At 35.2% G+C, this 25,910-nt stretch overlaps 1 protein-coding gene, 1 long non-coding RNA gene and 1 pseudogene across 18 annotated transcripts; 1 reads left to right on the forward strand and 2 right to left on the reverse strand.

Moving 5' to 3' along the window:
• The first annotated feature begins 4,044 nt into the window (after positions 1–4,044).
• On the forward strand, positions 4,045–5,723 carry LOC112795117 (uncharacterized protein At4g15970-like; annotated as a pseudogene).
• On the reverse strand, positions 4,890–12,224 carry LOC140184674 (uncharacterized). 2 transcript variants are annotated; one of them, XR_011881922.1, is made up of 3 exons: positions 10,284–12,224; positions 8,455–10,179; positions 4,890–8,257 (listed from the first exon to the last, which is right to left on the reverse strand). It is a non-coding gene; the product is annotated as an uncharacterized lncRNA (long non-coding RNA). The 2 variants fall into 2 exon arrangements; XR_011881921.1 differs by having other exon boundaries at positions 8,455–12,224.
• An 8,455-nt stretch (positions 12,225–20,679) lies between these two features.
• On the reverse strand, positions 20,680–25,655 carry LOC112795161 (uncharacterized). 16 transcript variants are annotated; one of them, XM_072236994.1, is made up of 13 exons: positions 25,335–25,655; positions 25,082–25,143; positions 24,904–24,992; positions 24,303–24,660; positions 23,955–24,046; positions 23,663–23,789; positions 23,485–23,562; positions 23,149–23,292; positions 22,993–23,023; positions 22,591–22,654; positions 22,263–22,294; positions 21,626–21,732; positions 20,680–20,914 (listed from the first exon to the last, which is right to left on the reverse strand). In XM_072236994.1, exons 4-8 carry the CDS (start codon positions 24,454–24,456, stop codon positions 23,279–23,281), a joined length of 465 nt encoding a protein of 154 aa, XP_072093095.1. In that variant the 5' UTR covers positions 24,457–24,660; positions 24,904–24,992; positions 25,082–25,143; positions 25,335–25,655; the 3' UTR covers positions 20,680–20,914; positions 21,626–21,732; positions 22,263–22,294; positions 22,591–22,654; positions 22,993–23,023; positions 23,149–23,278. The 16 variants fall into 16 exon arrangements, 15 of the variants coding, with proteins under 15 accessions (XP_072093095.1, XP_072093080.1, XP_072093083.1 ...); XM_072236979.1 differs by adding an exon at positions 22,032–22,158 and having other exon boundaries at positions 22,540–22,654; positions 23,663–24,046; XM_072236982.1 differs by lacking the exon at positions 23,149–23,292 and having other exon boundaries at positions 22,540–22,654; positions 23,395–23,562.
• Between the last annotated feature and the right edge of the window lie 255 nt (positions 25,656–25,910).

Here is a 25,910-nt window from a genome sequence, read left to right on the forward strand (position 1 = left end):
GTCTTCAGACTCATACTCAAACATGATCTCCTCCACCTCCGTCGGGAGCTCACTAACATAAAATCCACCCCCACTGCATAATCGGGCTGGACATCAGGCACTTGATCCCCTGCTTCACTACATGCATCAATCCCATTCCCACTGCCTTCCCCTCTTTCATTAACCCTTGTGCCAAATTGTCTTTTCTTCTTCCCTTGCTTCTTTGGTGTAACTACCTTCTTCTTTGGAGTAACAACCTTCTTCTTCGGAGTAACTACCTTCTTCTTCGGCGTAACTACCTTCTTCTTACCCTTGACACATCTTTTCCTCTTCCCAGCAGTAACCCCGCCATTGATGTCACTTTCAGTACTATCACTCTCAATTCCAGCCGGTGGAGGTTTATACAAGACGTCCTCCATGCTCTCGTACCCGTCCAGATGAAGAGGATAAATTGAGTTCCTCTGCAGTTTCATCCACCTCCCCTTCAGTATCTCTGTCCTGGGCATCATCCTCAACAACCTTCGGATCGTCTACAAGATGGTCAAAGTATATATAGAACTCACCTCACCCTGGGTTCTTCATTAGGTTCTCTCGCATTGCGTTGATCCCTGCATCCCCAGTCAATATGTTCAACCGGATTCAATATCAGTGCTTGTTGGATCATACCAGTATACTGCCTTGTATGACTAGTAGCCCAAGCCCTTAAATAGTGTCACCAGGTCTCCAAAATTAACAAAGTCTAGGTCCATCTCAGGGAACCTCTCATCCTTTCCATTCTCATATACCATTTTTTCATAAATTCCTCTTACAAAGTTCCCTCCATGGTGAAAGACCGGCACCACAAACACGTCAACCATTTGAAATTAACCAGTACAGAACTAGGATTAAAATGGTAAACAACACAACATATGAAAGAAACTACATTGCCCTAACACAATCCCTCCCCCTAATCCTACACAGGACGTTATACACCCCTTTCTCACTTTCTTTCTTACACTGTAAACATGCACACACATTGTCTTCCTAGCTAAGCATCACAATCTTACCTTCTGGCGAAGACAGCAGCCACGACCTCAGAGCAAGCTTCTTCTCAGCTTCTGCCACCAACTTCAACCCCTCACCTTTTGCTATTCTATGTGGTTGTATTTTTTGGAGGGAGAAACAGAGACAAAGGAGTTTGATCGTCCTTGGCTTAGGGTTTTCAGTAATTCTCTCACTCAAGTATGGGTCTTCTGGGTAATGTATATGGGGATTCAACTGTGTTTGGAGGGGAAGAAACGAAACAACATCATTTTCGTCTCCAGGGACTTATATGTCCTGTTTCGAAATGCTCCCTGCCAAGTGGCCTCCGTAACAGCCATGTCAGCGCCACCCTTGCCAGCTCAGACTTTTCCGTTCATTCCAAACACCTGAAATCAACGGAAGGACATAAATGTTCACATTTTTTGCAGGTGAGGGACTTGAATGTATTTTCCCTTTCTTGAGGACGAAAATGTCCGCAAAAAAAAATCAGAGACGTATTTGTCCATTACTCAAACGTGATTACTGTCGAAATTCAAAATACGAGTCCCTCTTCCTTTGCCTCTGAGAACACCATTTTCTCTCCCCCATTCTCCTCTCTCTTCTCTCCCCTGCAACATCCTTCGGCAGCACCTCCGGCCACCCTCTGCCGTGTCTCTTCTCTATCGACTAGATAGGTTGGCCTCATCCCTTTCCCGATTCTATTATGTTTTTATTTTTTTAATAAAAAATTCTAACTCCTTTTTTACCCTAACCCCCTTTTCAACTGCGGTTCCACCTCTCGCTTCCCATATCCATGAACTACAGAACCGCAGCTGATGAGTCCTCCATTCTCTTCTCTTTTTTCCTCTCGGTCTAGACCACCGCCCCCAATGCCTTGCTTCTGCCACACCCAGCCTCACCGCAACTGACAGCAGCAGAACACGGGCCTGCTTTTCTCGCTCCGATGACCTCCCTGCCACCGGGACCTCCACCAACAGCAGCTGTCACAGCGCAGCTGCTACCTCCTCTCTCCCCTTTTTTTTATTTGTCTATTCTTCATTTAGGTTTTGCCCAAGTTCCTTCTAATCTTTTCTGTTTTAATACAATAGGGTTTATTTAGATTTCAATTTTTAGTTAGTAAATGGATTGGTTATGATTGTTTTCTGCTACTGTTAGGTTGCTTTAGAGTAGGATTAGTATTAGTTCATAAAATTGAGCCTTTAGTTAATTTTAAATTCTTGTGATTTAGTTTATTATACCTTTTTAAATTTTGTTAATTAATTTTACTTTGATTAATTTAGTTGATTTCTAGTTTATTAATCAGATTCTGATTTTCTATTGTATATTTAGGTGGTTAGGTTAGGTTTTGCATTGTTAATGGAAGTGTTTGAGATTATTCTGAATTTGCTGATTTATGATGGAATCACTGATTTGCTGTGAAATTGCTGCTCCATTCATTTGAACCAACTTGATTAAATTTCTGTTTAATTAGTGGATAGATTGCTGGAAAGTTTTGAATTCTCGCTCTACTTCCTGATTCTTGCTGCTGGACTTATTGAATTGTTTTGAATTGCTCACTATGTTAATTTTGCTGAGAATTTGATGCTGACTTTTGGCATTATGCTATTTTTGGTTTTATTTGTTGATTGATATTCATTGTTGGATTGAGATTGAGGTTATATTTTGTTGCTTAGTGTTGCATTTTGAATGTTGGATATTTGTGCATACTAAATGCTTGTGACATTGACTTTATGAATATTTTTAGATTTCTGAATTACATGTTGTAGCTAGCCACCATATGATTTGTTTTCATTATTGTTTAGGCAATTGTTTTCTTGATTTGTTAATTTGAATAGCATTATAATAAGGTATAAGAAATACTTGGACTTTAGCTTCTTTATGTTTTGTTATTATTTTTTGTTTTCAATTTTCTTATGATTTTGTGATTTGTTTAGGGTGTAGGAGTTTATTCAATTTGATGATTTTGTGATTTATTAAATTGGAATTGCAAATTATATAGGAATTACTTGTTGGATCATTAGTTTTTTGATTTGTCATTGTTTAGTTTCCATGTAAATGATAGATTCCATTCATGAATGAAGTAGTTTTAAGTAGAAGAAAAGAGATAAAAAAAAATTAAACTTGTTTAGTTCATCTTTTGTATTTAGAATTCTTGTTTGTGAACTTTTCACTAAACATTATAGACAAGTTATTATAAGAAATTCTAAAATTTTAAATTTTATTAGTTTAAAAATTATTGAATTTAAATATTTAAAATTATATGGTGAATTTTCAAACAAATTTAAAAAAATTAAAATTTAAGTTTACTGTCGGATTTATCGAAAAAAAATTTGCCAGTAAAAAACTCAAGAATTTCATAATTAAAAGAGTTTATATTTGTCGGTAATTAGCAGCGGACGAAAAAATTTGACGGTAAATAATTACCGGCAAAGCTTATATCGTCAAATTTTTTAAGTCGCTAAATCCGACGATAAATCTGATGATATTTAGCTTTTGTAGTGTAGAAGGAATAACAGAATTGCTGAAAACATTGTCTAATAATAAAAAAGCAGATATAATAATAAAAGCAAAAAGTACAATTTATTTATGTCTGGCAAACGTCATATTTCGAGAAATAATGGATGAAAAAACTACTGATTTATTGTGAAAAACCTTAAATAAAAAATATTCTGTTAAGACCGTATCCAATAAGTTGTATCAAAGAAAGAAATTATATACATTTAAATATTTAAGAGATAAATCTACGAAAGTTTACATAAATGACTTTAATGGATGATATTCGATGTTGTTGCAGCCAGAATAAAAGTTTAAGATGTTGATCAGCTATGAATTTATTTACGTCACTACTTTTGGTCATGATAGTTTCTGTGATACGGTGATACTATGTTGGAGAACACTCAAATAAAGATGTCTGAGTTAATAGTCAAAATCGTCCCTAAAAGATACCTCGATCTCTATTTTCGTCCTCGAAAGATAAAATTAATCGAATTCGTCTCCGAGAGATGACCAACATGGTCATGTTCGTCCTTCCATCATCTCCTTCGCTAAGATGGCAAATGTTCGCTGATGTGTCCCGTTAATTGCCAGCATGGCAGACATCAAGTAGCACTCTCTTATTGCTGACAAGACAAGTCTTTTAAAACAATTCAAATTAGTCCCTAAGTAGATGAACCCTAATCCCAAATTCTTGGGATTACCTAGCTACTTAGAAATGTAGAGCAATGCCGTCCCAACAACTGCACCCTAATCACCGTCTACAACCCTTCCCCTGTCCATGTTGCCTTAACCCTCAACCACGAGTACCTCCGCAACTCCATTGCCGGCTCCATTGCCGCCATCCACTTCATCCTCCACCACTCCCTTGCCCTGAGAACATCTTCTTCCATTTCCTTGTCTCTGACTCCAATCTCAATTCCCTCGTTCAATCCACCTTTCCGCAGTTAACAGGACAATTTCCTATATTCTGTTTTTGGGATGGGGTACAATTTTGTATTCACAGTAAGTATTTCAATGGTTGTTCTTTCATTATACACACACCGAGTTTGTTTTACATGGTGGAGAAAAAATTTAAAAGGAAAAGTAGAATTGAAATATTCTATATAGGAAGCAAGATACATTTCTAAGATGTATAAATTAGATTGATGTGATTGTATTCCTCTTCCAGGATGCCGATATCATGTGGTTCAGGGACCCATTTCCTCGTTTTCACCATGATGCAGATTTCCAGATAGCATGCGATCATTTCATGGGTAGCTCATATGATTTAGAGAATATACCCAATGGAGGGTTTAACTTTGTAAAGTCCAATAATAGATCAATAGAGTTTTAAAATTTTGGTACTCTTCGCAAGAAGTCTATCCGGGATACCATGACCAGGATGTGCTCAATTTCATCAAAGTAGACCCTTTCATTATTGATATAGGACTGGAAATGAGGTTCTTGGATACAGTAAATTTTGGTGGCCTTTGTGAACCAAGCAAAGATTCAAATTAAGTTTGTACAATGCATGAAAATTGTTGCTATGGCATGGATAGTAAGCTTCACGATCTTAGAATTACTACTTCGATCCTAATATCGTTCGCAACCTGATCTCAACCTCCGTCAAGCAACTGCTAACTTACGCCAGAAATTACCTCGCTGACCTTCTCGAAACTTGCATCAACAGAGTCATCTATCTCGATTCCGATTTGGTTGTCGTCGACGACATATCCAAGCTCTGGAGCCCCAGTCTGGGCTCCAGGACCATCTGAACACTCGAGTACTGCCACGCCAACTTCAGCAAGTATTTCATGGCGGCGTTCTGGTCAGACCACCACTTTGTGGGGACACTTGAGGGGCGCAGGCCCTGCTACTTCAACACGGGATTGATGGTGATGGTGATGGATTTGGTGAGGTGGAGGACAAAAGGGTACACAAAGAGGATAGAGAGGTGGATGGAGGTTCAGAAGAGCGTACGGATCTACGAGCTCGGATCCTTGTCGCCGTTCCTTCTAGTGTTCGCGGGACACGTGGGCTCATCGAGCACCGGTGGAACCAGCATAAATTGGGAGGTGATAATGCTAAGGGAAGCTGCTGGGACCTCAACGCTGGCCCGGTAAGCCTCCTGCATTTGGGATTAGGGTTCATCTATTTAGGGACTAATTTGAATTGTTTTAAAAGACTTATCTTGTAAGCAATAAGAAGGTGCTACTTGGCATCTGCCACGCTGGCAATTAACGGAACACATCATCAAACGTTTACCATCTCAGCGAAGGAGATGGCGAAAGGATGAACGTGACCATGTTACTTATCTTTCGAAGACGAATTCGATTAATTTTATCTTTTGGGGACGAAAATGGAGATCAGGGTATTTTTTATGGACGATTTTGACTATTAACTCAAAAATGTCTATATATCATCTTTTGCTAAAGATATTTTGGTGTTGTATTTTAATTGGTTTTTGTATAATTTATTCGGTGTTCCTCGTCACACATTAATAATAATAATAATAATAATAATAATAATAATAATAATAATAATAATAATAATAAATTTAATAATGTGTGACGAGTAATACCGAATAAATTATACAGAAACTAATTAAAATACAACACCAAAACATCTTTAGCAAAAGATGATATATGCATCTTTATTTAAGTGTTCCCTGCCATGTTATGTGGGCATTTGAAATCACGATGTGAAATGATAGTTTCTGTGATACCATGTTATGTGGCCATTTGAAATCACAATGAAATATTAAAGATACACGGTTGACAAAGGAATATTAGAAGTTAGTATCTGTGCTCACAATCCTGCCCATGAGTTATTCATGACGAGAGGTCCAAGTAAAAAAAGAGGGTCAATAAGTTCAAGCAAGAGTAGATGGAAGTCATTAACTGATAGCAAGAATCAAATGCAATAGAACGTGATTCTCCATTCCCATGTAGATGCTCATGATCCAATACAACGTGTTGGGATCCAGGATCAGCACCCTCGAGTGGCCATTGATGTAGAAAACCACGCAATCACTGACACTGCTGCTGCTCCTTGCCTCCTGCAACGGTTCAACAAGCGGCGGTGGCTACTGATGAGGATGAAGGTTCTCCCGGTCCATTGGGCATCATGGCCACTGAAAATGGCTTTACTGATCGGCTCAAGCGAGTGGACTTGAAGAAAGAAGAAGAAAGGGAACAAGAAATGAGAAGGATTGCACAACTATTTAGGAATGCATATCGTTTCAGAGCAGCTCGAGAGAGTGAAACTGTACAACCTTTTCTAACCTCATCTCATGATGATGACGATGAAGAGGAGGAGAAGGAGGAGGAAGCAGCAGAAGAGATGCTTCATGGAGTGCAGCTTTTAGAGAGCATGTCTCTTTTTTCATGTAAATAACGTGTTGCATTTCAATTATAATGTTGATATTGATAAATGGTTACCTTTGAATCAGGGATGTTGGACGATTGAATATGCTAAACTGATATAGTAACTATGAGATGCATTCATATGCTAAAAAGGAAGGAAATAGGTACAGAGGGTAGCTGATTCTGGTAGCTGCAAGTAAGCTTTTGTTCCAATTAATTAGGTCTTACCATCTTACTACTTACCAAGCCTCTTTCTAGGATTAAACTACATCACATACATGCCAGTTGTCGTGGGAGAAGAGTTAAGTGATTGCACAGAGAGTTGTGACAACTTTAATATAGGTGCTTGTTTTGATGAACATGGTTTTAAGATGTTCATATCATATGTTTTTTTTATTATTTTTATTTCTTACGATATCTCAATCAAGTAGAATAAAAACTAATCTGTTAATGATTAGAATTTCATTTAAAAATTTATTGTTAATCAATAGATTGTTGCTTGTATAAAACGAAATTCAAACTCTTAACATTATTTTAAGCAAACTAGTAAACTAACCGTTGGACTAACATAACTTGATTATATTCATATCATATGATATCTACATTTATTTTACTAAATTTCTCACTTTAAAAAATCCTTTTTTTTTTAATTTTTGTATGAAAGAAAAAAAAATAAGGACTGATTTTGATAATAAGTTACATCATTCGGATTTGTGGGAAAGAAATGTTAGGAAAAGCAGGACAAAAAAATAAAAACGATATTGATAGACTAAGGATTTCCGGAGAAAAATAAGAGGTTCTTCAAGGATATTCCAACATTACAGTGTATCCAGTAACAATATTCTAGATGGTTGATCTAACATAAGAATAAGGCAAAGAAACTGGTTCACATATATACATACATGCACAGGTTATTTAGGTTTCATGACAACATTGACAAACCTAATATAACAGTACCTCATTTTAATAATATACACATTAGTCAAATCTGCAAACTCTGGCATGCAAGCTGACAAAGAAATGCCATCTTATTCTCTTCCACTTCTAATCACAATTGATTTCTCTACACACAAGAAAATGTTCTTTGCTGCTTCCTCCATTGATGATTATTAAATATTGACATATTCAGAGTCTCCAGCAGCTGAAAGCTATGCTGATTCTTCACCTTTATACACCAACTTTTTTGTTCTTTTAAATCAATTAGCTTTGTACACCTTAACATTGCCCTATGCAGTTGTTAGCATTCCCAACCCCCATTTATTATTGTGGCTAGGAACATATAAATAGCTAGCAAACGGTTAATCTTTTTCTAGTTTCTCGTCCCAATCGCCCTTTGGACTCTCCAATAAATCACCTGAGTAAGACCCGTCTGGTTGACGAATACATATATTCAAATTGCTGGACAGAAAATTCTCCTGGATGGTAAGAGAGAAACAATCAGAAAAACACTTGAAAAAAGCAATAATTGATCAATATATAAATTAAACCATTTCCAATTCTAAAGTCTTAATGACTTTTCACAATCAAGTTTGCAAGACGTATGTATAAGATCAGGATGAATGTGTCCTGTCGGCTCGGCTCTCTTAACAACTTTATTGTCGTCAGAAATTACCTGATCATTCGTCTCTTGGCCCTCTGAATGAAAGAGAATTGGCCGACACCGCTTATCCTCATTCATTAAGCTTGAATTCTGAAAATGTGTCACAAGTGCAGCCTTTCTTTGTATCCTTGCATATGCCAGTGAGACAACTTTTTTGCTATTAAACTTCCCCCAATTCTTCCCATTAAATGCCTACATAGACTTTTATATAATTTTTCTCTAGACCATTACAAGTTAAAATACTTGCAAATTACAAGAGAGTTACAAGAGTGTCTGCATCTATTTGCAACTTAGCAATTAACATGTATCTCCTTTTTATCTTGCTGGTTTTACTCAGAAAGTTTTAGCATCCATGGTGCAGTAAAGGTAAGCACCTATGTCACACATGGCGTATTCCCCATCCAATCGTGGGAGCGATTCACTCGTAAAAACAATTAGTCCCAACTCCCAAGTATAATTTTTTTTGAAAGAAAGAAACTCAACACATTAAGTAGAGCGAAAACAAAAGAACCAGTGGAAACCATAAGGCAAGCTATCCAACTCTAAATAACACTAATGTTTTTCTCATTGTCATCTCTGGCATTGCCATCAACAACAAAAATGATCCACACCTAACTACTTTTTATAGTTCATGAAGGACATATAAATAATCTCATCAACCCCTTTTCCTTTATTCTTGAAAAATCATTCTGTTCCTTTCTAGCCAGATGTTCCAGATAATCGCACAAAAACCTGTCAATCACCTCTTGCGCTCTTCCTTGCTAGCTGATATCTCAGTCCAACTTATAAAATGTTCTTTTAACGTCCCCGGAGAAGACCATTGCCTTCCAACAAATGATAACCAAGCATACCAAACCTGTCAAGAAAAATCACAACCAAGGAACAGGTGGTGACCATATTCAGTACTCTTGTTACAAAGCACAGATACAACATCTTCCTGGTGGATAACTCCCAACCGACTCAGCCTCTCCTTTGTATTGACCCTACCAGTCAATACAAACCAGACAAACAGTTCAACTATTGGTGGAACTAAACCTTTCCAAAGTGTCCTGGTAAAGTTGTAACTTGTTATATCCTTCGGAATGATGTCTTCCTGTAATACCAGCATAAAAGAGTTAGTAAAAAAGATCCCTTGTTTATCAAATTTCCATATCCTCACTCCCATAAGCCACTTTGACCAGTCTTAATGCATCATGCAACTGGTTCACTAGATCCAACTCCCATTAGAATAGGTCTCGCCTCCATTGGAAGTTCCATATCCACTCAGCCCCATCCCAAAACCCGCAATCCCCTATAAAAGATCCCCTTTGGTTTGATACTGAGAAAAGTCTCAGAAACTGATCTTTTAGAGCACCACCACACAGCCATACATCCTCCCAAAACCGAGTCCCTCTTCCATCACCAACTTCCATAGCCAACCCAGTAATCATCTTCTGTCTTACTTGCTGATTCTTGAACTGTATCTGGCAGATATCCTTCCAAGAGCCCCTTGATAGGTAAAACTTGAGAGGACAGCAACACATTTGGGTTGAGGTTATTACAAGCGCAAACCACCTTCTTCCACAGCGGATAATCCTCCTTTGAAAAGCGCTACCACCACTTAAAAAGAAGGGCAGTGTTTCGCAGCATGGCATCCCCAACACCCAACCCACCAAGCTTTTTAGGCGCCTACACCACCTCCCACATAACCAAAGCCATACCAAACTTACCATCCTCCTTACTCCATAAAAATCTTCTCTGTAAGGAAATAAACTTCTTCACAACAGCCTTTGGCATCTTATATAGGTTCAAATAATAAACGGGAAGGCTATTTAATACGAATTTAATGAGCACCAACTTACCGGATTTATTGAGAACATTGGCTTTCCATAGGCTAAGTTTTTCCTCTACTTTGTCAACAATTGGCTTCCAAGTCTTCACCAACCTTGGATTAGCTCCTAGCGAGATCCCCAAGTATTTTACTGGAAGGGAAGCTTCCTTGCAGCCTAGCACGCAGCACATACGTTGCACCCACTGAGCCTCATAGTTAATTGGAATCAAGCTAGATTTATCAAAGTTGATACTTAATCCCGACATCAACTTAAAACAGCGAAGGATCCTCCTGTAGTTCTTAATGATCTCTTCCTCCAACTTCAATATTTTGTTGTCCATGTCTCCAAAATTATCTTATGCCATCTTCCCAAAGGAATTGCCAAAGTCTTCAGCTTATCTGTGAATTGCAAGTCTCCTATATCTCTCCATTCCTTCTTTACCATCCTCAGGAATCCTTCATGTGTAAACCACGAGTCAAGGCTTCTGAACGGTCTAGGGCCACCTCGCAGTCTCTTATCTTCCACTATAATAGGACAATGGTCAGACAAACCCCTTGGATCACCTCGTAATTGAGTCTCTGGGAACTCCTCCAGCCATTCCAAACTCACCAGGGCCCGGTCAATACGGCTATAGGAACGTCCTCTGAACCAAGTGAACTTGCGGTCATTAATCGGCAAATCCATTAATCCCATGTCTTGAATCCAATTCTTGAAATCCTCCGCCGACAAGGCTAAGCTATCGGTGCCTCTCTTTTCTTCAACATGTACAATCTCATTAAAGTCCCCTATGAAACAACAGAGAACCTGGCATAGACCAGTTATGTAACTCAACTCCTCCCACACAACAAGCTTCTCATCTCTAACATGAGCACCGTAAACCAATATAAAGGCACAATTAAAATTATTCTATAGCAGAACACCTTCAACACACAACCGTATCTCACTTTTATAACAATTTCTAATTTCAAAGAAACCCTCATCCCACATTAGCACCAACCTGCCAGACGCACCAGTAGACTCAACATATTCCTAACCAACACAACCATTCCCCTATATTTTTGAAACGTCAAACTTAGTCACTGACTGTTTTTTAGTCTCTACCAAATCTAGCATGTTTAATCTATATTTACTCTTAAGATCCTTGACCATCCTCATCTTCCCGTCACCCCTCAACCCCCTAACGTTCCAAGAACTAATAATCATTTTACATAAATATTACACACCTTTTTTTGTGTTTTGGGTCTACTTCGTCTAGCTTTTGCCTTCTGTTTTGCCAGTCTTTTTTTCTGAGCCATTTCTTGGTTCTGTTGTTGAAGAGCTACCATAATATCCTCTTCTTCATCATATATATAGTTCTGCTCCTGAATCTTTTGCCAATTCCCAAACCCTTTTGTTTTCTAACAGCTGCTCATTCAATCTTGAACTCTCATTATCACTGGCTTCATTATCGTTTGCAAGTGTTCTGTCCTCAACACTATCCTCATCATCACTGAATTCATCTCGTTTCTGATGTTCTGGTAAAATTTGGTCGCAGGTCGCTTCAATTTCTGGCACTGTGAAGTCATTTTGTTGAACTCTGCCACTGTTCTCATAATCATCATCGTTACACTTCCCATTATACGGTCCGTCATCTATACCCTTGACATCTTCTGCCCATTCAGCCGTCCCCGGAGCTGTAACCTTTCGGCACCCTTCCTCCATTACCAAATCTCCTATGCTCCCAGCCTTCCTAGTCCCGTCATTGGTTCATCTTCTAAGAGGAACGCCAGCGGCGTCGACAACCCTTCACCACCGCTTTCAATCCGGGTTCGTCGCCGCTGCTTCGAGTTGTCCCTTCCCGCCGACCCCTCGCTCCCTCCTGCTCCAGTACAAGTTCCCAGACTAGGTCCCGCACCTCCCACGTCACGCCGCACATCTCACGTAGCTGCAGCAGGGTTAGGCGTTTCTCTGCCCTGCTAAATTCTCCAAGGCTGACCTGTTTTCCTCCAACCCGGCCCAGGAGAGGTTACCGCGTCACCAGCGGGATGGACTGTGTTGCATTTTGGGCCTTCGTGGCCCAACAAGTGCCTGCTTCTAATGTTTCCTTCGTTGGGCCCCTGACCTGGATTTTGTGTAACTGACCGTATAACCTCCTTAACCAGCCCATTAGACTTGCAATAATAATCCCAAGATACCGTTAATTCGGAATCACCTTTAGTACTTCCCTCATATCCCACTAAAGCAGCTAATCCATCAATGCCAGAATTATGAGTATAAGAAGTTACTAAATTCATTTGATTGGGACTTAAATATTCATAACTCCATTCGTTTAAAATTCTTTCTGAAATTACCAATTTGTCCTTGTCTTCAACCTCCCCTCGCAGTCCCTCCATTATCACTTCTACTGCCTGGTCTGAACAATTTGTCGAATTTAAAGAACTTTTCGACCTCATCACTGTATCATCACAAACCCTTGTATATATGTTCTTCTGTTGTTTACATCTGACCGCATCATCTTCCACAGTTACTACCTGACAATTCGTCCCAAAAGTTTCATGTCCCACCTCTTTCACCAACACGTCAAAGCCACTAGTGCCAATTATGATATGGACCCATTTATTGATCAAATCCAACACACATGTGTTAATTTGTATACGGCCAGCACTAAAGGACTGGCACGATTTCGTAATCTCATCGCATCTAACCACCTTACCCCATTGGTTTCCTATTATCCTGAAAGTATCCACGGACCACGCATGCAATGGAACCCCGAAACATTCCAGCCAAACTCTTCGAGTTTCACTCTTCTCCGACTCGTCCCATCTTCATACTCTATGAAACAACTTTAGCAGACTATCCATTTTGAACGTGTAAGCCTCTTCCACATTTATCAGACTGTCAAAGGTCAACAGAGCTTTATATGCTCCCATTTCTCGCACCTGAATAACTTGAGGAAGTTCTTCGCAACCGATTCCTTCAAAGACCTATAGTCAATGGCTTTCGTCGTTCCACCTACTAAGCTCCTCTGCAACCAGACCAAGTTTTCTTTCGCCACCACCACTTCCAACTTCTTCGTCCACCCATTCTTGTGTGAATCTTGGATCGTTTTCTCCTTAGTTAAATCTTTAGCAGGGGCAACAGGCACTTTCTGCTTCTCTTCTCCTTTTGGTGCCTGCTGAACTCGCAGCTGCACGTTTTTCATTTCCTTCACATCAGACGTTCTCCAAAATTTAGCTTCTCCCACGAAGATAACCTTACCTCTCAACCGCATACGATTCATCTCTGCTATAGCTTTCAAGGCTCCTCCTTTCGTAGTATATCGTATGAACGCAAAGATGTATAAGCCACCATTTTTTTATTTTCTTGATAAGTAAATATCGTTTATGCGTCCAGTCCAACCAAACAGTTGGAAGAGCTCCCTCTTGAAAATGTCTTCTGGAAGATTATCCAAAAATATAGAGAATGACTCGTGCTCCAAACGCCAATGCTCTTTTCGGTTCCAAACTCGAGGATCTTTAACCTGGCCTATCATTCTACCCCTCCATGTGTTTCCACCCTCTCTCTCATGCTCTCTCTCTCTCTCTATGATTTGTTCTTAACTCCCAAGCATAATATTTTCGAGAAATGCTATTTGTACACCAAAATCTGCTACTAAAATTAGCCACCAATATATTTCTGTATAAATACATGTGTGGTTTAATTTATTTCCAATGTGTATTTTGTATTTTAGCATGTATTTTATACTGGTGACTTAATTTGGTGGCTGATTTTGGTGTACACTTAGCATAACCCAATATTTTCACATACTTGTATATTTCTCACACTTGGATACATGTTTTGATGGTATTGCCGCCATTCGATTTCGAATTTTGCAGGAGCCTTGGATAATGCTTTTGCATACTTTTGGATCACAGATTCTTGCCCTTTAACTGTGAAAGATATTGCAAACAAAGCTCCCTTTGAAGTATTGAGTCTAGCAGGATCTATTGCTAATGCCCTACAAATATGAAGGCAAACTAGGGAACTAATAATAATATTGGATAGAATATTCAAGTTGGTGATAAAGGATATCCTCAACTTCAATTTTTTTTTTCCTGTTTTTACATTACAATGACATCCTTTTCATCTCTGCTGTAACCGTAGCATGGTGAAACCTGTGAATTTATTAGTTTCTATTATGATTGTTCTCTAGCATAAAAGCAAGACCAATGCATAATGCAAATTAAATCATCAAAATCTTGCTCTGTATTACTCATCAACGGGCACTAAACAAAATGGAAGTGACTGCAAAAAATGTATGATTTATAAACAAATGTCATACTTTTATGTTAAAAATGGAAAAATATTCAAACTTCCTCAAGCAAAGAACTAACATTATTCTGGGGATGTACTTGCACAAGGTAGTATTTGTTGAAAGTGATGTAATTGATCAATTGATTGACAGATTCTAAAGCTTAAGTTGATATATGATATGAAATCAAGCCATTTTTTTAAAATAATTCTATGTAACAACACAAGTTAAATATAAATCTGTAATTATCATCTTATGTAAATGTCTCCGCTAATTATCTTATATAAATTTTTACCTAATTTGCAAATTTTTTATAAGAGAGTTAAATATAATAAAGAATAACTAACCAAAAATTACACCTAAAAGATTAAGATAAAAATAATTCCAAGATACGAAAATGGCAAAAATAACTAAATTTGAGAGACATATACTCTAAAAAGATTCGATTTTTTTGCCTTAAAAATATCTAACTCTAAGAAACCATTTTATTAGTGGAAACTATGAAGCACGAACACTTTGCTTAGTTGCCGTGTTCGTGTGTCGGACACATTTTGGACACGACATTTATGTGTGCTGTGTCCAATCGTGCCTTAATAAAAAATAAAAAAAAATTTTCGGACACACTTGGACATACCTAAATATCATCATGTGTCAGCATGTCCAGTATTATTCTTAACATATATTCTTGAAATAAATTTAGATATAGTATAAGACATTAAAAATAATTAAAAAATTAATTTATATTTTGATATCAATAAAATATCAAAATATCATTACGATTTATTTAAAAAAAACTTTATATTTTATATGTATGCATATCTCCGTATCTTATAAGATTTTAAAATTCGCGTAAAAGTGTGCCCCGTATCGTGTCGTGACCCGTGTCCGTGTCGTGCATCATAGGACTGAAAAAGTATAGGTAAATAATTCCTAATCAGCCAACTTTAAACAACTGTAATTAATAATTATTAATTAATGACAATTAATTAATGGCCAATTTTATGGTGCTTGTAATTTTGGTGCCGAAATTGCCGAAGTTACCTTTTATAATAAATTTTAAATATTAAAAAATTGTTTACTTTTATATTTTTTAATTTAAATATTAAATTTTATCTCATTTTAATAAGTTAGACAAATATATATAGGCCCCATAGCATGCACCTTAATTAATATGAATTACAGCTTAAAAGTGCTTGTTGACTTATTGTTTGTTAGATCCTTGTTAGTTTCTAGCAAGCTTGATTTATTATTAACTGAATAATAGTTGATTAGTGTTGTTTACATTAAAACAATGTTATCTGACGTGGAAGATACAGAATCTAAAGCTGCGTTTGGTTAGTGTATACCAAAAGATATAGATATTGAGACATAAATAAATAAGATATAGATACAAAATATATGTATATATATTTTAGGGTAATTGACTTAATTAAAATAAAAGAGAGAAAGCTTTATCTAAATACAACAATTGAAACTTGCTTACATACATGTTCTGATTTGGTTTATATGTAAACCGTGGTGAGTAACCACGGTTTCAATTTATATGTAAATCGCTGTAAGCTGGCACGGTTTATATGCATGAAATAATGAACGTAAACCGTGGGAGGTTACCACCGATTACGCTTGAAAAATTGGTACTAGAAATCGTTGGTGTTTACCACGGTTTATGAAAAAATATTGTGAGTATAAAATTCTACCACGATTTATGCATGAAGTACTATAAATACATTATCCGCTGTAAGTTATGACGGATTACATTTGAGGAAAAGCAAATTCGTGGAAGGTAGGTGGTTGAGAGTGAATCTGAGGAGGTTGTGAGATTTAGGGAGAAGCTTTGAGATTTTGAACCAATTGGGTGGTGGAGTTAGGAAGACTTTTTTTATTGTGTTTTTGTAAAGTTTGCAAAAAGTTCACCTATTACATCAACTAAATTTATTTATTTACGTAAAGTTTGTTTATAGACTCAGCAAACTTGTTTACATTTTAATACGATTTAAATTGTATTAGTATATTTTTATTTTTAATCAATTTAATTTTATTTAAATAATTAGATTTTTAAATTATAAAATTTGTATTAATTTTAATTTAAAATTTAAATAGATACAATTTAAATTAATGATTTATAAAATTTTATGTATTCGTATTATTATACTCATATGATTAATTATATTTATTTGATTTTTAAAAAATAACAGTGGTTAATTTTTTTTATTTAAATATATTCATATTATTTTTAATTTAAAAAATATACTTATTTAAAATAATATAAGTATGTTTTTTTAAATTTAAAAAATTTTAAAATAATAAGAATATATTTATTTAAAATATTAAAATTTTAAATTTTAAATAAACTTCCTTATATTAATTTTAAATTTTATTTAAAATAATACAAATATATTTATTTAAATTAAAAAATTAAAATAACAAGAGTACATTTATTTAAAAAAATTTAATTTAAAAATAATATAAGTGTATTTATTTATTAATTAAAAATTAAAATTTTAATATTCACTCATGCGAGTTTCGTTTTCCATAGCTCCACCGCCCAACTGGTTCAAAACCTCAAAGCCTCCTCCTAAACCTCACAGCCTCCTCAGATTCACTCTCAACCACCTAGCTTCCACAAATTTGCTTTCCTCAAATGTGATCCGTCATGACATACAGCGGATAATGTATTTATAGTACTTCATGCATAAACCGTGGTAACCAACAGAGTTTTATGCTCACAATGTTTCTTTATAAACGGTGGTAACCACCAATAGTTTCTAGCACCAATTTTTCAAGCATAATCCGTGGTAGCCTCCCATAGTTTACGTTCATTATTTCATGCATGTAAACCGTGCCAGCTTACAACGGTTTACATATAAATTGAAACCGTGGTTACCCACCACGGTAAACTAAATCAGGACATGCACGTAAGAAAGTTTCAATTATTGTATTTGGGTAAAGCTTTCTCTCTTTTATTTTAATCAAGTCAATTGCCCCATATTTTATGTTTGAAACATAAATACACAAGACACATAAACTATTAAAAAGTCTATAATATCTTCATCTCTACCTTCACCACTATCATTACCGGACTCTTTATCAACCCCAAAAAATAAATAACAAAAAATTTCAAAAGTTTCAACAATAAATTTAACCATCATGACCGCTAGAACTCTATTTAATAATCAATTCAATAATTTTTTTAGAAGAAAAATTAAAACAAATCTAAAAAACAGTGGACAAAGAGAAAGAATATGAGAGATGTGACAGTGGAGAGGTGGTAGGAGAAAAGCGGAAATGACGGACTCGAGGAGAGAGAAGAATAACAACAAATTTGGAGATAACGTGAACAACGGATCTAGAGGCAATCATGGCAAAAGGCGATGGCGATGGCGATGGTGATGGAATAGAAGCGAAGAACAAAGAAAAAAGAGAAAGAGGAAAGTGGGAAGGAAGAGAGATAACTGTTATTCGGTTAGAGAAAGGGAGGAGAAAGGCGAAGATGGTGGTTTGGATGTGAGGGAGAAAATGAAGAAGATATGATGTAGAGAGAGGGGAAAGCATGAAAAATGGAAGAAGGAGAAAGAAAATTTGTAAAGGATATAATTGAAAAGAAAATGGAAAAAATGTGTGTCTATGTCTAAAAATTTGTATTCCACCCCTTGGTTCAGTACAAAAATTTTATATATTTGTGTATTTGCGTGTCTATCCGTGTCTGCTAAAAATTTGTGCCTCATCAGCAAATAAATAATGAATGTATACCACCATATTTATGTCTCAGTATCTATGTCTCTTATACCAAACATTGCCTAACAAAACAAAAAGCTTTTCATACTATTTAATGGTAACATTATTTTTTTGTCCACGGAGCACAGTATCACTCAGTTTGACAAAGTCAAAGACTAATCCACTTATCCATAGCGCATCAGAATTCTATTTAAAAGTTTGTTATTATCTAATAAGTTACTGTATATACAAGGTGAAATTCAAATTTTTAACACTTGTTTAAGGGAACTAGTAAGATAACTACTAAACTAATATAAATTATTCATTAGGGGTGTTCAAATCCAAACTGATCCAAATTAAACCGCTCATTCAATCCGAACCAAACCAAAAACCGATTAAAACCGCACTAATTCAGATTTGATTGTATTCTATTTTTTGCAAACCGCTGGATTGGATCGGATTTCGGATCTACTTTTCATAACCGAGCCAATCCAATCCAAACCGCACAATGTGCTATAATATTATTATTTTATTATTATATTTATAATTATACTTATAACATGTTCAATTTGTTATACATTTTATTATTATTCATGTATTATTATTATTTAATAAATATTTTATTTTCAAAATGTTATTTATTTATTTATTTTAACTAACCTATAATTTTATTTCTATTGTTATGTTATCGTTAGCTTTTTAAGATATTGTTAAGACTTGTTATGTCATTGTTGATTATTTAAAATTTGATGTTGAGACTTGTTATATGTATTTAATTTTTTTATTTAAAAAATCGCAAATCCAAACCGATCCAAACCGCTTATAATTGGATCGGATTGGATCGGATTTTCAAAAAAATTTCATCCAATCCAAACCGCACCGCACATAAATTAAACGTTCGGATCGGATGACTTTTTTCCTTAAAACTGCACCGCGAACACCCCTATTATTCATACATGTTACACATACAAGCTTTTTTGGCATACAAGTCCAAATAAGTTGGTCCAAACCCAACAAAAACCAACCTCAGATTAGAGTGTGTGACGCATTTTCCCAAATGTTGAATAGCGCAAACGTCATTATGAAAAACGGTTCTTTTTCCTAGATCAAAATCGCAATGCTCAAAATCTCTTAAAATTGTCGCAAAAAATCAAGGAAATTTTAAAGCTAAATTCAAAATCTTCACAAAAAAATATAGGAAAAAAAAGCACAAAAGATTATTGAAGGTACTGATCACTAATTATCCAGTTTTCTCACTTTTCTCTTTCTCATTTCGATCACCAAAACACTATATAGTCATATTCTGTTTATTTAGTAGATTCATTTTGTGTTCTTGCATTGAAGTACATATCATTGTTCTCATTATATGCTTCATTTGGTGATAAATGTGTTAGGTCGGTGTAAAAATGTTACGTAGTGTTTGTTGTACATTTTAACCTATATTTGTATGTGTTTGAGAAATTTAAATGTGTTTTTGTGTATATTTGAATGTTTACATATTTTGAACTAAATTTGTGTGTAGTAATTAGAACAACTTTCGGTTATCTCATGTGAATTGAGGTATATTTGGCATTATTGTCCTCTTTATATTGTAATTAGATAACATAATATTGTTCTTGTACTTCTGATATTATTTTATACATATTTGATTGATTTTTCATTATTTTTGTCTATTTTTCAAAAATTTTGTTCATCTATTTGTTGTAACAACCTATAGAATTCTATTGTAGTGCCTCTAGTATCATTTTACGCATGTTTGCACTACAAAAAAAAAGGGTTAAAATGGCGGTTTTTTAAGGTAATTACGGCGGTTACAACCGCCATTATTACCGAAAACGGCGCTTCCAAGAAACGCCGGAATTCTGGGCGCCATTCTGGTTATTACGGCGGTTTTCAAAAAACCGCCATAATAACCAGTGGATAATACGGCGGTTTTTTGGCGGTTAAAATGGCGGTTTTTAACCGCCATTTTAACCAGATAAAACGGCGGTTTTGTTGTTGTTTAAAATGGCGGTTCGCAACCGCCGTTTTTACCAGGATTTAATGGCACCTTTTTCGTTTAAAATGGCGGTTTTTAACCGCCGTTTTTACCTGAATTTAATGACATTCTTTTCGTTTAAAATGGCGTTTCTAACCGCCGTTTTTACCAGAATTTAATGGCATCCTTTTCGTTTAAAATGGCATTTCTAACCGCCGCTTTTACCAGGGTTTAATGGCATCCTTTTCATTTAAAATGGCATTTTTTAACTGCTATTTTTACCAGGATATAATAGCATCTTTTTCGTTTTAAATGCTATTTTTTAACTGCCATTTTTACCAGGATTTAATGGCACTATTTCTTATAATGGCACTATTTAATTACAATTTTATACTTTTTAAAATGAGATTGAAACGATATATTTTAAGTGACATTTTTAGAACTCAAACTTTAAAATCTCATAATAACCAAAAAGTATAACCTTAAATCAAACATCATAACAAGATTTTTAATTCATACATAGTCTCCAAAAATAAAAAATTATAATCCAAAAACAAAATATCAAAGATAACATTTTTCAATAATTTCAAAAATTATAAAAATCTTTATCATACAAGATCATGCTTCTTTGTTGCTCGCTCCAGAAGACCTACTTCCTAACTCTCTTGGTGATGAAATTCCAATCTCTTGATCCAATCCCTACAACAAAAATATAATTATGAGCACAATAAAAAAAGATATAAAACTGAATCTGAAACTATTAATATGAAATTATTCAATCAAAAAAGAAAATTCACATACACTAACTATTTGCACAATAAATCCTCTGTTTTCTACGAATTAGGAAAAGGAAACTCACTAATTTAACTCTATTTCAACCATCAATCTCTCTCTGTTTTGTCAAATAAATATTCATGTAACTACCTTCCAAATTATATCTTATCTTAAAACTGCCATATACCACATGCACCATCACCACCACCACTTCCACTATATATATATATATATATTATATATATATATATATATATATATATATATATATATATATATATATATATATATAATATCACACAAACTGCACTTTTATACAGTCCTACTTGAATTCAGAACTACTACTTCATTCTACTCTTTATCATAATCATAATGGCCAAGTTAAGTGCTAGAAGCATGAAGAAGAGTGCTACTAGTAACAATTTCAGGTTTGTGGTGGAGAAACTAATTCATAAGAGTTTGTTAATAGGGAGCAACAACAACAATAATGTTACTATAATTAGATATTAAAAAATCTATTCATTAAAAATCTATATATATTCTAAAGGCAAGAAAATTATTCTTTTATATGCAAATTAGATATTAAAAACTTACTTAAATAGTATTTAAAAGAAAATATAAGAAAATTATAATTACCTCTTTCAAATGATAATTTCCCTTCTTTTTTCTTTCCCAGCAAATATTAAAACTTGAAGCTTTCAAAGTAAAGTAGCTAACAGCAAGAGTTCAAGAAGATCTAAAACCTGTTTCACATGAAAAATTATCACCAACAGATTTATTAAAATTATCAAGATTAAACATTCAAAATTTCAAATAATCAGCATGCATGTGATCAACTAGAATGACATATTGATATATAATCTTGTTACATATATATATAAAAAAAGATACACTCGTTCTGCATATTGATAATTCATTTTCGGTGTAATTTATATCTATACAAACTAATTTAATATAAAACTGTGCGGAGTAACTATACTAATTCTGAAATTTCAAGGACTGTGTAAATATAATTGTTCACTGTCATTGAGTAGAACAATACCATTTGGATTTTTTGTTTTCTTTTTTTTTTTAATTTATTTCTTGCTTGATAACTATTTTGACTAGTTGATCATAGTTAGCATGTCCGTAAAAGAATGGCTTTGCAATGAGAAAATGATACATCATGGCTGTGGACAAGAAACAAATGTCAAGGTTATCAATGCAATGTAAGAATCAGAACTAAATCCTAAATAACAATCAAATTGCATTTTAATGAAAGTGGATAACTTACCATTCTAGCAATTTCAATCCAGACTTCAGGTTCTGAAAAATCATATATATATATATATATATATATATATATATATAGTTAATAATATGAACAGAGGTTATTAACATGATTTTCAATTTGTTGACCAATTTTATAGTTATGACTTATGACACTCAAGTCTACAGCTTCCACTCTTTGATTAGAGGTATATTTATTAATTAAGACTTAAGAGTCCATATATAATTAAATTAATTCTTGTGAAAAAACTAATTAATTAACCAAATATATATATACATGCCAAGGAACTTTCCGATGAATATTTCACTGCAATATTGCATGTTCTTTAAACCTTAGCCAATGAATTCAACTTGCAATACCCTTCCCTTGCCCTGAACAAATCTTGATATCACCATCTACACAAAAAAAAAAAAGAATATATCATCATCAATTGCATGTAGCAATTAATTAGAAATATTCTATGGATTAGGGGAAAAATGCACCTTGAAGCTAAGCTTTCACCAAATATATATTGCAATAATGAGTCTATATAGAAGGTACTAACTAGCTACTTGTCTTATATATATGTACATTATTTCTTCTTTGCAATTGATAATGGTAATGACAGAGAAAATAAAAGGAGATGTAAGATGGAGGGAAACTAAAGCTATGGTTATGTGAGAAAAGGGTGTGGTAGTGGGGTGTTGAGTATGTAGAGTGATTCCCTTTGAAGAAGAGAAATTAAACCACGTACCTTTACTATGATAATGCATCCAAATTTTGAACTGCAGAGGCCACAACAACAGAGGCAACAAGGACATTGTCAGTTAGGAGAACCAGGTGGCAAAAATTAGGATCGAGGAGGCAATTTATCACATTAAACTATCGAAAGCAAACACATTAAATGTACCATGGCTTTGGTCTTGAAAGCAAAAGTGTTAAGGTCTTATTTTTAGGTAAACTCTTTCACAAGTTCATTGAATGACTCAGCTCCTATATCATCATTACCCTCATTTGCCTCCATTAGTGCTCTGGTAAGCTCATCTCTTAGTTTCTTCATGCACATGTATAACCACAGTTAGAGAAACAGAAGAGGGGTGGGGGATATAAATTAAATGTGGAGAACATCTTGTCTCATATAATTTCTTTCAGCGACCATAATCTTGGTACTTTGTCACTGAAGCATCAAGAAGCTGAACACCGTAATAGTTCCCAATATCCCAAAAAGAAAACAGCTCAATCAGACCTGGTTTTTCAAGTATAGCATGTGTCCATTTAGAGAACCCTAAATCAGCAGAATCATTGCCGTCACTGATTTTCAATTCTGGATCAGACACAAAAAACACAACCAATAAAAAATAAGCACCCATCCCCAAATGGCAAAGGGCTATTATACTGAAAGAGTGTCAAAAAAATGAAGAGACCTGAGACAAGTGGGTTGGCATGAGATCCAGCTAGCCCAGCCTTAAGGAGGGCGTAGAAGATGCAGAGCCTGCCAAGCCAGAGGACTGGGGTCTCGATCAAAGAGGCACGTGAGGGTGCGGTCTTGGTCTTCCTCCCAAATGTAATGTAATTATATGCATTATAGGTGAGTACAAAACAAATATAATTTACATGGTGGTTATACTCCAATTTCAAACACATAAACGAGTGGAATAATGGAATTAGAAAAAATAAATTAAAAAGAAGAGGACATAGAGAGAGTAAACAACTTACAAAAGCTGTAGCATATATAAAAATTGTAGTCCGAGCAGAACATGCTCTTGTACCAAATGGAAACTGTGTATAAGTAGGCTTCAGTGATCTCACTGTTAAACAATATAATAAACAAAATCACCATTTTATTATCATAACAATAGTTAAAATTCTGAATTAACATTTGATTAATTCTATTAATAAGAACAAAATACTAAGAAAAAATGAATTCAAATACTCAAATCAGAGAATTTATCAATAAAAATGAGATTAAATCTTCAAACAAGTTGAATTCAAATAATCAAATAAATTGGTTTGTTCTAACTTCTTAACCACTTACATGAGACAGAAAGTTGAAAAACCAAGTACCTAACTCAAACACATTGATAATACTCAAACACATTGATAAATTTTTGACATTTCTTGTTAAGAGGTTCTCCATAAAGATTGGGGTTTTCTTCATAAGTTGCAGGATCGAAACTCTCCAGTTGTGTTCCAATTGGAATTTTGCCATCAAGATCATTGTTTGACAAGTCTAACATAGCAAGACGATCAATTTTGGAGAGACTTGAAGGGATTTTGCCTGACAAATGATTTCTTGACAAATCAAGAAACTCTAGTGATTGTAAGTTCCCGGTGTTAGAGATGATTTCATCGTTGAGACTGTTCCTTAATAAGTTCAATAAAACCAATCCAAATAACAACTCAATTTCCTTTGGTATTTCACCTGTGAGATGATTACTTGAGAAGTCAATTCCTGTTAGAAGCATATCTGCATTTTTGAAGCTACGATATGCGCCTTTCCATGTTAAAAAAGGTAAAAATTATATTGTTCTCCCGCATAAATATATATGTTTAATCAATGCAGATCAAGTGGTTTAATTGAGTAATAACTCAAGAGTTCAATAACATAGAAAGGCATTGAACATTTTAATCAAAGAAGAAAAAAAGTGAAAGAAATGTGACTTACTTTTAAGTAGAGTGTAATCACATAGGAGTTACTGTCAGCAACTGCTTCCCATACATATTGCTTATCAGATCAATGGTAGAAACAACAATCTAATTGCCATTCACATGCATATGAAACCCATTAAAAATAAGAAAAATAACAAATCAAGAGCATGCAACTAAGAAGTCACACACACTACCTTCTCGGCAACAAGAAAAGCAGAGTAGAATCCACCATCAAATTGACCAATCAAACCATTATCTTCTCCCAAAGCAGAACAAGAAACATTGCAAGCAAAATAAAGAGAAAAGTAAGCAACCTATTTTGACTACTATGCTGAGATTTAAACCAATTTAATTAAATTTTTTCATCCAATCTAAAGCAAGCCTAAGACAATCGATCAGAATGAAATTTTTTCAACAGAACAAAGGAAAAAAGGGAGAAGAACCTACCTCGCGAGTCTGGGAGCGGTGGAGAAACTCGCAGCATAGTAGCTCGATGGACGAGATTGCCGCGTAGGAGAACGTTGTCGGAGGAAATTGTCGCTGGAGAAGACGTCGCCGGAGGAGACGTCACTAGAGGAGATGTCGCTGGAGGAGATGTCATATGAGGAGATGTCGTGTGAGGAGACCATTGCTGGAGGAGACGTCGCCGGAGGAGGTCATCGTTGGAGGGGATCGTTGCCGGAGGAGATTGTGAACAGAGGAGATCGCGAGTGGCAGAGATTCAACCGTTCTCTCACAGTGGCCATCGTCTCGCATCGAACGTGTAATGAAAGTTAAGTTAGGGTTGGGCTTTTTTATACAATGTGGTAATGGCGTTTTAAAACCGCCAGAATCCACAAAAACCGCCCTTAGGTATAAATTAATTATGGCAACACAAAATCATGTCATAATATCCGAATATTACGGCGGTTCTACAAAACCGCCGTAATATTAGTGCCATTTTATGCCTCTTTTTTTGTAGTGTTGATTGAGTTGCATATCTTTTTTACCTCACATTGTATGATGTAATAAAAAAACAATAGT

The sequence above is a fragment of the Arachis hypogaea genome, chromosome 1, assembly GCF_003086295.3.
Source record: "Arachis hypogaea cultivar Tifrunner chromosome 1, arahy.Tifrunner.gnm2.J5K5, whole genome shotgun sequence".
Classification (NCBI taxonomy): Eukaryota; Viridiplantae; Streptophyta; class Magnoliopsida; order Fabales; family Fabaceae; genus Arachis; species Arachis hypogaea.